Raw genomic sequence first — 15,396 nt, forward strand, 5'->3', positions numbered from 1 at the left:
AAAGTAGTAAACTTACTCTAAAATAGTAAACTGTAGGAACAGCGAAAGAAAGTTAGCTACAATGTGTAAAAGACAATCATATGTATGCATGTATGTATGAACGGTGAATTATCTGTTGCAAAACCCATACAGGCTTAAAATATTACCAAAGTATTCGTAGTCTTTAAACACAAGTTTGCAAGAACTAACTGCCAAAGTTGCAGTTACAAACATAAACATGTTTTCCAACATGGACCCATACTTCTACCGAACTCAACTGACCAAGACATATCTAGGAAAGACCCGTGGTGACATTTCAACTACATTATTGCATGATTTCTGCTTCATGATTTCACGATTTCCACTTCATGAATTCACGAATTCACGATTTCTGCTTCCTAATTTCACGATTTCCACTTTATGAATTCACGATTTCACGAAAAAACTTCACGACTTTTTGATTTCACGATTTCACGAAAAAACTTCACGATTTCTTGATTTCATGATTTCACGAATTCACGAAAAAAAAAAAACCTTCACGATTTCTTGATTTCACGATTTCACGAAAAAACTTCACGATTTCACGATTTCTTGATTTCCTGATTTCTTGATTTCCTGATTTCTTGATTTCACTATTTCCATTTGGCCAATCCATCCCGTTATTCTCCATTCAATGAAGAGTAAACGTAATGAATGATCTGGGTTACAGAGAATGAGTTTATACTCCTGCATACGTCTGTGTGGAGGCTGGGGAGGGATATTGGTGCCTGTAACAAGACACTTTTGTGTACTTTCAACACTAAAACATGTATGAACAAAAAAAAGATGCCCAAGTAACTTTACTGTTTTAGACAATTCCAAAATATATAAGTATGCTTATTATGCCCCCGTCATTTATGGTGACGGAGCATTAAGCCTTGCAGTTGTCCGTCCGTCATTCCGTTATTTTGGAATCCGTCTTTCCGTCCATAGACACATTGGTTTCCGTTCATTTAAAAGAGAATGCTTGCATGGATTGAATTTATATTTTGTATGTATATCCTTTCCACGCCTGTAACGTAGGAAAACGTCTAAGCTGCTTTTTTACGTTTTAAACGGCCCTCGTGGTAAGGCCGTACTCTTGATTAACTCAGTTTGCATGCCATTTAGACAGCAGGGGGCAATAGCTTACAAAAGAATAAGATGCAACGATTTTCATTAAATAGAACAAAGATGGGGAGCTTTCTAAAACCGAAAAAAGGGACTGGAACAATTTCACATTTAAAGCAATATTGCATTCTAAAAGTATTGTTTGTAAGTCTATTTCCTCATGAGTTGAGGCATTTTTGGCCAGTTTCCACTTTCAATACCTAAACCTAGTTGTACAAATATATAACACGCCATCTTACATGTAGCGAATATTCCCCGCGGTTTTCTACGTCATACATCAGTCAAGTGACTTATAAAGTCACGAAAAGTTGAAACTGAACTATAATTATGAAATCGTGAATTCTTGAAGTGGAAATCATGAATTCGTGAAATCGTGAAATTTAATGGTGAAATCGTGAATTCGTGAAATCGTGAAATCAATGAAATCGTGAAGTTTAATGGTGAAATCGTGAATTCGTGAAGTGGAAATCGTGAAATTGCGAAATCGTGAAGTTTTGTCGTGAAATCGTGAATTCGTGAAATCATGAATTCGTGAATTCATGAAGTGAAAATCGTGAAATCAGGAAGCAGAAATCGTGAATTCGTGAATTCATGAAGTGGAAATCGTGAAATCATGAAGCAAAAAGCGTGAAATAATGAAGTTGAAATGTCACCACGGGTCTTTCGTACATATCTGTAAAATTATTGCTTTCACAAAGATTATGGAGAAATATATGTTGAATCTCAAGCTTAACATGAAATTTGTATAAGTACTCCATGAGCAATAGCCTCAAAGGTCTATGAACATTTCCTTTACAAAGAAGGGAAACAATCCCTGAGAGCTTACATGAATCTTGAATTTGTGAGAAGATTAATAAGATCAAAAGTGTTAATCTCCTGGTAAGGAAAAACTTTTACGACAAAACATACCAATGAAACTACATAAATTTTGTATTACAAAGACAATAGTAAGAAAATAACATGGTATTCTATAGAAATGGCTTACATAAAACAGCTATAATGAGAAACAATGGTGAATATGAATGAGCTTACATAACATTACTGAATTGCAACTAGGTCTGTAACGTGTAATTATCCTTTATTTTATGCCCTTCAGTGAAATCCTGAAACTTATCAGTGAAAAAGATTCTATGATATTTTCACTGTTTCAAACAGTGAAAATATCATTTTTATTTTTCACTGGTAGAGCTACGGAACTATATATACTTGAATGCGAAAGAACATGAATAATTAAAAATAGAAAATTCCTTGCAAAATATAGATGTATAAAAACTAACATGTTCATAAATATATATATTCTTCCTTTAAAATGTAAAAGATATCAGGAAACGTAACAGAACTATTTTCAGTTTTTGTACAAGGATAAACTGACGTCAAGCCATTATGACGTCATGATGCGATACATGTGATTTTGCGTGGACAAATTGGATATGATTTTGTTAAAACCATTGAAAATACGAAAATAAATAGAAAATTTGTTTCAGTGTAAGATCGAAATATGTTTCACTCGTAAACATATCGCATTATAGTGTTGACTCGGTGAAATATATTTCTATCTTACAATAAAACAAACAAATATCCTCTCTTTATCAAGCCTTAACACTTCCTTTCCTGAATTTCTAAAATGGACTGCTCCATCTTGCAGATCCTAAAATCCATAAGCAGCCTCCTACTTTCTAGATATGAAGGCATACAATAATATAAAAATGATGCGTGCCTAAATGTACTGGCTAAACAGTTTGCAATCAAATACTATGTACAAGAGTAAGAAGAAAAAACATTGTATTAATATGCATTTTTAACAATTTTAGATGTTACAAGGTCAAAAGACTATATCAGGAAAATAAAAAATTCTATTTAAATGTGACCTGAAAACTTCTCAGTTAATAAAATGAAATACAAAAGAGATGGATAATGGATAAAATAAATAGAAAAGAATGATACATGCATTTAGAAAATGGTATTTTACAAAAATTCTCACGTGTATCAGAATGAAGTACATGTACATATTTTAAGACAATGAAGTATGAAATGAAGTAAACATTGAACGGAATTTCTACCATCTAATAATGTAAATATTGACTCAATACTAAAAACATAGAGATGACGTACTATTTTTAGGCTCACTTGGTTATAGTTCAGTGGTTGTGGGTGGCGAACGTATGCCATTTTGAGACGGCCGATGTGTATGGGTTGTAGTGATACTTTATCATTGGACACATCCCTAAGTGTAATCATGTGTGGACTGAAAACCTCACACACTATAAAGAACCCCTTGATATGATTTCTAAGCTTCTTGGCTGTACCACCAGAATCATCAGTAATATACACACAGTTCCTAGCGGCCAGACAGTGCATGCGGCGTTGGCAATTTGCCGTCATTTTGTCATGGTACTGTACAAGGTTATCATAAACATGCTCCCTAATTTGTAGGTCCATTTTGGAGCTGAGATACTGCTCTTCCTAAAGGTAGTTATAAAGCATACACAATGCTGTGAATACATATACATTGGCCTATCGTTAACAGGAAAAGGACAATATGAATCAATCTGCCAAACAGAAAATGGGGAACTGGGTGTAAGGTAAGCTATAATGGCATTCTTCTGTTGCAGTCTTGTGACCTTTCGAGATTGACAGGCGTGGCAAGAATGAATATAGTCAGAGACCCGATTAGTCATATCAGAAAAGTAATAGTGCTCCTTGGTCCGGTCGAGAGTGTCCTGTATACTACTATGTGCTGTCAAAGGGAGTCATAAACGATGACAAAGCTGCGGAAATACAAGATTCTGGCAAGACCAACTAATAATGAACTAGAGTCAAAAGTTTACTGCATTTGGCAAGAGAAACCCTAGGCTGAAACAACAAATTATCAACTACATGTAACACATATTCTGAGTGTTTAAAAAAGAACAGAACGAGCTTGTTTCTGAGATTCTGGAGGATCACTCGTGGTTAAGTATTGTTTCATGGGTTTCCAAGAGTCGCCATGATCTTGGTCAAGGCGTATGCGTTTTACAATCATGTCAAGTAATGTGATAGCTGATAAGGCTGCAAGTTGGTCACCTACAGGGTTGTCGACGGTAAGTGATCAGTACCAGACATAATACTATCATTAACACTGTCCAAAGGAGTAACAAGCTGGGATGGACTTCTCAGGACATGATAGGTGTGTTGGTTTTTAGTAAGGATATTTCATCATGGTTATGATCAGAACTTGGTAGGCTCTGTTCATCTATACACTGAGATTTTGTATCATAATCATTGTCTGAACATTCTGATTGAGCATTAGGCAGATCTGCGCGCAATGGAGCATTCTCCGACTGTCTCTTTGATGCATTGAGTTTCCGCTGGACTGTCACTGCTGTCGGTAGGAAATATGTCAGTGGTAGCATTGCTCTGAAACTGAACATCAGATGAGACAACATCATCATCAGCATCTGGCACCAGTGGCTCTGTAATAATCGCAACATTGTCAACTCTGACATCTTTCTTATCTTCACTACATGCCTGTTCTAGTCTACTGTAACTTTTTTCAGTGTGAATGTATGTACTAGAATGAAATGCCGGACGCTTTACACATGCACGTTTGTGTTGTAGTTTCCTCCACATATTTATTGTCATGACCACCTAGGTTATCTTACGTATCAACATCATACAAGTCAGGTTTTGTTTGAGCAGTCACTTTGTTAAGTACTAATTTCACATCTGGAAAAAACGGATCATCCTCCACAAGGCTGCGGGACAAAACTTCCTGGAAAGAAGGCATACGAGATAAACTGTCCGGAACCGCCATGTCGGAAGCAGGTTTCCATTGTATGTCATCATCAAACGGTTGGAGGATTGCCAACCAGCGTTCAAAGATCGCACCTTTGAGCTGTTTCTGAAAGAGTGTTCTAAACGCCTGATGGTCACACTCGAAAAAGCTTTACTACATTGTACACTCCAGACATATGGTGTACCTTTCCTCAAAAGTTTGTAAAATGGATTTGCCAAAAACACTAAATTTGCGAATATGCTTCCGAAACCACTTAAACGTACCCATGGCACGTTGCAACTCCTTGCGTGTGGTTAGTTTAGCATAGTTAGCAATAATGTCCAACTTAGTCGATGGCGGAAAATAAAAATGGACTAAAAAATACCCTCCCCCCCCCTTTGGTGACACCAGAGTGACCTCAAATTTACTTTTAGATATAAACCAAGTTTCAGGCCTGCTTCTTCAAATCTACTCCAGACATTATCAATATCTATCAAGTGTTTCTCAAACGACTGAGAGCATATGCATAAACAACAATCATCTAGGTAACAAGGTATTGAAACAAATGTTAAAGTTTCAAAATTATGTCCAATTCTATGTTTAACAAGACTTATTTAACTAATATCTGAGTTGACAGGTGTAGTGAAAACTTCCTTATGCTTGTACAATACCTGATACAAACGGTCACTATCAGACTGTGATAACTCGCTATTACGTTGGAAATTAAACTCAAATTCCTTAAAATCTGTCCTATAAAGATCAGTATGTGGGGCCGTAATGGATGACGGACTGAGGTTTGAAAGGTCCAAGTCAACAAAATTCCTGCTAACAGTTTCAATACAAACAGTAGCAACAGAAGAACTGCTTTCCTTTACAGTCATACGTGCACGTGATTTTAAAGCTATAATACCACATGAATTGTCACAAAGTTCAAATTTGACTAATATATTCCATTTCTGCATGTGAACAACATTATTACAAGGTTTCAGCAGCTGAACTTTAGTTACATGGTTTGGAAAACAAGTGACAAGAGCTTTCGACACCAAAACTCCTTTATACCTTGCATGCCAACACCTACTCGGCTATCCAGCACACCTGTAACAACACATTCAGAGTTTGGTTCGATAGATTAAGTCATTGCACATTTTACCTTAGAAGTTCTCTCAGGATCAAATCAATAACATTTCTTCTAAAAATCCAGAGAAAGTTGGTTCTTGAACATATAATTTGTTTCCAAGATCATGAAGATCAGTGGATGAGAAGTATCATGCAACAATTACGCAAATATAAATTCACCAGGATCGTGTACCGACTTACAAATACAAATTTCGGCAGTGCCATTAATGTTTACGGACTGGTTACTTGCCAGAAGAATACTACCTGAGCATGGAAAATAATCAGTCTTCTCAGACTGTGGAATTGACTCAAAATAAACACTTGAAAGCACATTTATACTACTGCCAGAATCGAGTAAAGCAGTAAGTCGATAGTAAGTCGATTCCGTTTCAAAAGCACATTTAAATACATAAAGGTGTGTGCATATTTTATATCTGTTTGTCACGGCCCGAAAGCTGTTGCACTGTCTTAGATCCAGGCCAAGTTTGGGCGACCCTGTTTTGTGGTGTCTGTAATTGTTCACAGTTTTTGGTGATACGGCTTTCATTTCACAGAGCTGACACTTGTTAGGTTGGGCTGTATTATGATTTTTTCAAACACAATTTGGCAGCATGGCCAATTTGGTCACACAATTGACACTTAACTAAAAGAGTTTTGGAATCAGTTTCTGTCTAGTTAAATGATCTCTTTAGATGACTACGACCACCACAGTTATAGCACGTAAGAGGCTGCCTTCACGGTTGTCGAACTGCACTAGCACTACCGGTACTGGAAATCTGAGACTGACTAACACTGGCACGAGGAAAATAGGACGTTGCACTCGTCCAAGTGTCAGTACGATAACCATGGGCTTCTCCTATCTATTTTGGCTGAGTGAAGTAGAGACTTACCCTAAGCCCTCTTTACACAAGGGAAACGGTTTGTTTATATAGTGAAATTGTTTAGTGAACATCGTTTGTTAATCCTAATCCTGTCCATGTTATGTCAGTGCAATGGAAAAGTAATCTATCTATATGTAATGCTATACAATATAAGACAGTCATGCATCTAACAGTCCTGAAATTGATTTCTTTGATTTTCTCATACTTCTAGCTATTTTTCCCATATTTCGACGCATATATATGGGTAGTAGAGATTGTTCTCTTTCCAGCAGTAGCCTTTTCAACATATTTTACCCTGTGAAATTCTGTGGGTTTTGACTTTTTAAAAAAATCGTCTATATGTTGACAAATTTCACCACAGAAAATGTCACACTTTCCCCAGGGCATTAACTTATTTGATCTTTACACAGTTTTCTATTCAAATTGCTAATCTTTGTGGCAATTAAGCATGCTTTTTCCCTGCATAGAGGTAAAAAGTACACAGTTTGCATGGGGTACTAGGTCAATAGCCACCTAAGCATATAGTAAAGTCAAAGTGGAGTTGTCTCCATTTTTTCTCCATTATCAAATATTTTACACATGATCATTTTATTCAGCTCAAATAACATTTTTTTCCGAAAATGATATCATTTTTTTTCAGCCTACATTCTTTGATGCAGTTAGCTACACATATATCTAAAATAAATAGTTCCTACTTGAAGTTTGTATTTTTAGTTACACTGCCTAAGTGAAGGGCATCATTATGATGCTGTAGCTGTTTTTCCTGCTCGAACAAAGAAAACTAGCTGGGAAGGTAATAAAATCTGAAAAGTAGATCCCTCGGAAGCACCGAGAACAAGCCTTGTATGAATTTACTAATAATGTCACGGTCTTGTTTACCTAGTTATTGGTCCTTCTCGTGGACAGTTGCATAGAACTCTTCTATTGGTTGTTGCTCAAAGTTAAATATGTAGATAAAGTGCTGCGATAGCACGCTGTGGCTCTGCTTCTGCCTTGATATTGGACAGAGAAAGAAAACTGTTAAATTAACGAATGAATTTTTGCGATTTCGTTTGCATATATCAGGAGAATTTAGAAACTATCTTTTTCGAAATGTTTACCGAATAATTTTGTGAAAGGTAAGTGAGACCAGGTACAGTGCTAATTGCAGTTGTTGAAACAGTTAAAGGTGGTGGTTGTGGTCCCGAATCCGGGGTGAAAGGAGGCATTCTGAATGGATCCATGACAGATAAATTTAGTGCTGTAGCATGTATGTCTGGTTCGATACATTGTCCAGTTTCAAAGTTAATGCATTAAATTTCTTCAATAATTATTACTGATCCACTGATCAAGGGAGACAACCCTTGCCGCGCATTGTTTCCGGCTGTTATTACTGGAAACACTGAATTGATTTTATTTTCGTTTTACTTTCATTTCTCGCACGTTTGAATAGCAAAAATTTACAGCATTAAAATTTGACCAGTATATTTCTTTAATCAAAACAGCACTAACGCTTCAGATATTCAACAGAATCTACCCACTCTCTACCCAAAGATACAACAAAACTCAACATCTGGCTGTTGTGAAATTGTCATAGGATGATCTTATTTATTTGTAAAACATGTTAGTGTTATTCATTTAAGAGGAATAATTGTAATACTATGTGTAAACGTTGTACCGGAAATCATTTCATATAAAGCCGGTCAGTGAAAACAGATGTATAAAAATAACGAATGGTAACGAAATGTGAAGCGTTCGTTCGAAATGGAAATGAACGAAATCTGAAGGGTGGGTTCGAAATGGAAATTTGAAATTCTTGGTCCGTTATAAAAGCTAGATATCTTAAGTGACAGGAAATAGACAGTTGGCTAACTATGAAAATAGGCCTGGTTAACAAATCCGTAGGCATTATTAGTACAATATGGTATTATACCTCAAAACGTTTGTTATTTATTCTTCTAGTCAGCCAGGGTTCGTAGTGGTGTATTCACATATCTTTAAAAGGTTCTAAGGGGAGATTTAATTGATATGCCTGTAGTAAGCAAGTCTACAAGATAGATTAAGCTCCGCCTATGATATCATATTTCATTATTGTTTCTGTATGAAAGATATATACATATTTCTGTGAGTTTATACTTTGGATGCAACACACATATTAAATACATAAACCATCCTTCGGGTCTTGTTCTGTTTGTGTGTCAATAAGCCATCTCGGTAGATCAATACATATATATTACAATGACGATATATATAACAATGGCGACGAGGATCGGATTATTTTAAAACTGAGGATTAAGTGAATTTATGACAATGGAAAATTTACCTGCGTTTCCCAAATTTGATGTTTACGCTGACGAAAATTCCCTATAGTCTGCCTATATATCCAAAAAAGAGGCCTAGAAATTGGCTTTGATGGCATTTTTTGTTAATGCCCGACAGCCATGTTCATTGTTAACTTTATAAAAATTGGAAACTTTTCTGGGGGGCTGTCGCCTTCTAAGGGTCATAGTAAGGTCACAGCACAAGGTCAAAGGTCAGTAAGTGCATTTTTGTTATAAACTTCAGATATTTGCAATTTTTGCTACATTTTAATACAAACTTGTAATTTTTCGGTGATAATTATGAATCTCAGAAGTAAAATAAATTATTTCAAATAGATTTATTGCATCTGAGACTGGCAAAATTCAAAACGACTAAAATTATTTCAGTAGAATGAGCTTAAATTTTCGTACGCTCTAATACTTTGTTCATTTATGGAAGTTATCTTTCTCAGGCTTCTAAAATTTCCGTTTTCTGGCTAACAGTTTCCATAATAGCTGGTTGGTTACCTGTATAATTGTCTTTATGAACAGTACAGGTAGAAAAAATCTATGATGCATATTTTATAAAGACTAGTACAGTCAAACTTCGTTTGCTCGAATGCGCATTATCCAATTACTACTTTTGCTCGCTCGAACTCGGTGCCAGGTCTATATAATTTATACTTCTCGTTGGCTTTTACTACTGATATCTCGAACACATGTTGCTCGTCCTATCAAGCTCTAGCGAAAATAGTTTGACTGTACTAACTGTTGACAGATCTAAAGATTCCTTCGGAGGCATAGAGCTCCAGAACGTAAAAATAGCAAACTCGGTTTGATTAAGTCTGTTTGTGAGATAAAATGAAATGTAAAAATTCTCTCAAGCATTATCTATAACTGTCCATGCTGTCAATCAAAACTCTATTTCATTGGTTTACGCATGTGCATCAGCATGAGAAATGGTACTTTTCACATTTTCGAATCAGCTAAAAAATTATTCCTTGCACATTGACATTAAGCTATTATAAGAACTTGTAACCGCTCTTCAAGTGTTTCAATAGCTACAATTTTGTAAATATTTGTTTATATTGGTTCTTTAGATGTCATAACTTCAAAAAAGGCTTGATAATTGTCAGTGAATTCGATAGTTTATCGAATGTTACTAGTATGATCTTTATGACTGTGAATATAGGGGCAAAGCATGTTTCTTTTTCTGTTACAACACCTTTAGATTCCGAGTGATTAGTTGGTGATAGAACCGTGTGGAGCAAACTTACCGATGTATCACGAAGGAATCTACTGATGTTATAAAATAAACAATTGTGAGCTAATGCTATTGCAGCCTTTAACGTGTAAAAATAAATATATTGTCAATTAAATTCAGTGCGGAATGTTAGAATTAACTACCCTTATATAGAAAAAAAACTTCTTACCCTTACATAAAAAAATGAATAAACTCCATAACACTTCACAAGCTATAGACGGGTTAGCCTGACATAATTTATCAATCGACATTATTTGTTTATTATAAATGCATCATTTTGAATTTCAAATCTCTTCTTCGTGCTCTTCTCATCCTGCAGGAAGTTATTTTTACGCATTTTATATCTCTTGGTAACTATCGAACCACCATATTTCATCATTTTGATTAGCTGAACCATCATATGTCAGTAATCATGAACATCGGAAGGTATAACTTCAATGTATCACTGAACGAGCCTGAATGTTACTATTATAAAAAAAAATGTAAAGCAACCTTCTGATGTTTTTATATCTTTAATTTTACATTTTTATTTGTAAAACATCTGAATAACTAATGTTTCAGTGTCAAGACAAATGCTTTGTTTTCACAATGTTATCAAGGACATCCTGTCTGAAACCATGTGTCAGATCTGTAAATTGTTAAGATCTGATTCGTTTTTTAACTTTTGTTTGAATAGGAAGTGAGAGTGTAGAAGCAAAGCAAAAAAGAAAGATCGAAACAGAAATAGCGTGGTGAATTTTTAGAATAAAATGATGCAAATATCGCATTAAGAGCTTCGGTGATAGAAAATCTAGTTCTTGAAATGTGCTACTTAATTGGAAATACCTAAAATATGATGATAAATGCCTGACTTATAGTAAAAAACTATATTACAGTAAATCAAAGGAATAGTGTATAGATTAATTAGTTGAAATCCTACAGATATCTTCTGATTAGTTTATTGTCGTACATGTACTGTGTAAACCTATGCTCTGACCAATATTTCAGTTATTCTTCTAAAATGGTCCGATTTAACCATCGTCACCTGGACAAAATGACATAAATATATATCATATAATGAATCATCACCAGATTTGAAATCATTTCTTTAGGGGCTGGAGAAGGATTCGATACAATATTATAAATGTTACTTTTAACATTATTCCTGTCATGTAACGGCGGTCATTTAACTTAATCAGTGTGTTTGGAGTCTCTACAAGTAGAGCCTTTTCCCTGCAATTAACTGCCAACATCTCCAAACGATTCAGAAAGTGGAGGACGAAATCACTCCTGACAATGTCTATTATCAAATCGTCATGGAGAACATTCACCTCTCCCGTTGATCGAACTCACGACCCCGCGATCCATAGATCTGCGCTCTACTGATTGAGCTAAAATACTTGTTTGTATACATGACAGTAAAGTGATTTTAACTGTTTACGTGAGAATTTTATACATTTATATGTAATTCATTTTCCGGTGTAGTCTTCTTCCTCAAAACCTATCATATTTTCTCTTTCATTTCTCAAAAGGTGTACAATATGTAAATATTCTTTTTATAGTCAGTTCAAAGCTTAAATTCAAGTTTTATTGCTCCCTGAAATGCAAGAAATGCATTTGCAGTGTCATTTTGTAATCATTTGCTCAGCAATTTTTCTAACTGCACATCTGACTTTTGTTTTTATCTCTGCCAAATTCTGACAGATTTAAATGAAAATTGGACACATTGTTTAATGACCAGTTCAATTAAATAAACATAACAACGGTATCAATTGTTCGAAAATTCGTTGTGCCATGACAGTTTAAATAAGGTACCCTGCCCCCCCCCCCCCCCCACCCCCACACCCACACACACCAAAAAATGACACTGAATGAATGCAACTTGGTGCTGGTCTGTATGCGGCAAGTACTGTCATCTGCGGAATTAAACTATTTTGTCATTAATTTGGTGTCATTAATGACGTCACAAACCCGATAACAAATTAATATGTACATATTAAAAAAATTAACAGATGTTCCATTACAACTAAACAGAGTTGAACATTCAGAATATAATAATTTTAATATCATTGAATTAATAGGATCAAAGTGTACTACTGTGATTTGGAATTTACTAATGTGACTTTTAATTTAAGGCTTACTTAATTGTTACCCTTACAGTTAAATGAATTTACATCAGGCTATGATCGTTTTTATGTTATATTAGAATAGAATAATCATTTAACATTGTGTAAAACATTCATTCAAATCTGTCAAAAATTGGCAATAAAGGGAAAAAACAGGTGTGGAGTCAGAAAAGTTGTTGAGTATATTGTTAATATACGCACCATTTTGCTACCGTTAATAACTTAGAAGTCATTTTGAAAGTTCAGTTTTGACCTTGACATGTCTGTGACCTTGAAATTACATTGAAATAACCCTTACAACATTTCCAAAAATATTTCTCTAGTTCATCCACATATAAAGATTAGCAAACATGTCAATTAAAACACACTTTGCCATCGTATGCCACTTTCCCCAGATATATATTATTCTATACAATATTATAATTCTATATAATATTATATATATTAGATATATATTTTATATATTATCATCAGTTTTATTTACAAAATAGTAAAGGGCATTGAGACACAATATTTAAACCAATTTAGATGGTATATGAAAATAAAACGAGTGCACAGCGGCATAGTTTATTTGTAAATGCACTTATTTGACCTTTGACCCCGTTGTACTGTAATGAGGGACCCTAGAAGGCGACAGCCCCTTTTAAATTTCATGTCCGATTCTAAGGAACACTTTAATACTAATATCCGAGCATTAACAAAAAATGCCATCAGAAGTCACATTTTCCCAAGATACTGGCAGACTACTAGGTGTTCGGTGGGATAAATATGTAGATAAATTGGAGAATTTATTTGTTGGGCTAGGTATAAATACAAGAAAAAGGAAAAAGGCACTGTTACTGCACTAAGCTGGAGATGATGTATATGGCATTTATGATACGCTAAATCTGCATGTGAAAATTACAATGAAACAAAAGCTGGACTTACGAACTACTTTAAACCTAGTAAAACACTCAGTTTGAAATTTTCGAATTCAGGAATATTAAACAGTTGCACGGTGAAACGATTGACCAATATGTGACTAGATTGCGACATAAAGCTAAAAACTGTGAATTTTCGGACACTGAGTCAGAAATTAAAAGCCAAATCATACAGGGTGTTATTTCGCAAAAAAATGGAAATGCGATGTATGCAAGATTAGAACGTTGGCGTCTGAAGTTGTTAACGTATGATTTCCAGATGATTTATAGACCAGGTAGTTTAATGATCTCAGATTATCTTTCCAGACATCCGCACGCGAGACACGCGACCAACAGCCGAACAATATATCAGTTTTATCACTGATAACACTTTGCCAGATGCATTGAAGCTATCAGACGTAGCAAAGGCTACAAAATCAGACTGTGTATTAAGTTGTGTCAAGAATGCAATAGAAACAAATGACTGGAAAAATCAGAAATGCCAATCCGATGAAAGTTTTCGGTTATATGAAAATTTAAACAAGAATCAAGAACTTGCAGTTGCATATACCGATGAAGGATATGTGTTGTTACGGGGTACACAGCTTTGTATACCGGAAACTTTGCAAAAACAAACAGTGTTACTTTCGCACGAGGGACACCAAGGCCAATTAAAGTGCAAAGGATAACTTCGGGAATATTGTTGGTTCCCGCATATGGATAAAATGGTTGAAGAAGCATGCAAATCATGCATTGTGTGCCAAGCTGCATCACCAGGATGTACTCCAGATCCGATCAAACCAACACCTCTGTCACTTCTGTGTTTTCTGAAGTCAGTTGTGACTTCTGTGAACCATTCCCGGACGGGTACCTGTTATTATTAGTAATATACGATTAAAGTCGTTTTCCAATAATTGAGAGTGTCAGGTCAACATCCGCAGAAACTGTCATACCGCGTTTGGAATCAATATTTTCGATATTTGGATATCCAGATGTATTGAGAATGGACAATAGACCTCCATTTCAGAGTCGTGCTTTCAGAGAATATGCTGATAAGTCGGGGTTCAAGCATAAACGAATTACTCCATTGCACCCACAAGGTAATGCAATAGTCGAGCGATTCATGGGACCATTGCAAACATCAGTCAAAACCGCAATAGCATCAGGTCAAGATTATAATAGAGCGTTGAATAGATATCTAATGAATTTTCGCAATTCGCCACAATCTTCAACACAAAAAGCTCCTAGTGAATTAATGTACAATTGGAAAATAAATACGAAAGTACCATCAATGACATTTGAAAAGCAAGACACAGATGTTCGCGACAGGGAAAGTCTGTCAAAATCGAAAAACAAAATTTATGCGGACAAAAACAGAAGAGCACAGCCAAGTGCATTGAACATTGGAGACCGTGTGTTACTAAAACGGGAACAACGTAACAAATTTGAGACAATGTTTGACCCTACACCTGGCATTGTCATTGCTAGGAAAGGTTCAATGCTAACAAATCAGGCACAGAGGAAAGGAAATTACACAAGACGTGTCAAAGTTCAGGATATGAAAGCATAGCGCTTGAAGGATTCGATAAAATATTTCGTATAGATGTTTCGCCACATTCAGGAGGTATCCTTACTTACTGTAACGCGCATCTTAAACCAAAAAGAATATTTGAACTTGAAAATACATTACCCGAATCTATGAGCATCCAAGTTCACGATAAAACTAGATCTTTCCTCATCTGTACAATATATCGAGCACCGAATCTTAAGGCTGAATTTTGGGACGGAGTAGACATATTTATTGAGCAGGCGTCTGAAATCACAAGTAATATCATCCTCCTTGGTGATATCAATGAAGACCAACTGAACAGATCAAACCATAAATTTCAAGACATTCTTGCTTTAAACAGTATGATCAATTTAATAAACGAGCCAACCCGAGTAACAAATAACTCAAGCACATTATTAGA

The 15,396-nt window shown here is 35.4% G+C and overlaps 1 protein-coding gene across 1 annotated transcript; it reads left to right on the forward strand.

The window, feature by feature from the left end:
- Positions 1 to 14,429: 14,429 nt before the first annotated feature.
- On the forward strand, positions 14,430 to 14,996 carry LOC128553441 (uncharacterized protein K02A2.6-like). The gene has a single exon (XM_053534589.1). The coding sequence runs from the start codon at positions 14,430 to 14,432 to the stop codon at positions 14,994 to 14,996; it is 567 nt and encodes a 188-aa protein (XP_053390564.1).
- Positions 14,997 to 15,396: the final 400 nt, after the last annotated feature.

This window comes from Mercenaria mercenaria, unplaced genomic scaffold, assembly GCF_021730395.1.
Source record: "Mercenaria mercenaria strain notata unplaced genomic scaffold, MADL_Memer_1 contig_3827, whole genome shotgun sequence".
Lineage (NCBI taxonomy): Eukaryota > Metazoa > Mollusca > Bivalvia > Venerida > Veneridae > Mercenaria > Mercenaria mercenaria.

Coding starts and splice junctions, on each gene's coding strand:
- LOC128553441 (XM_053534589.1), top strand. CDS start 14,430: ATGGACAATAGACCTCCATTTCAGAGTCGTGCTTTCAGAGAATATGCT.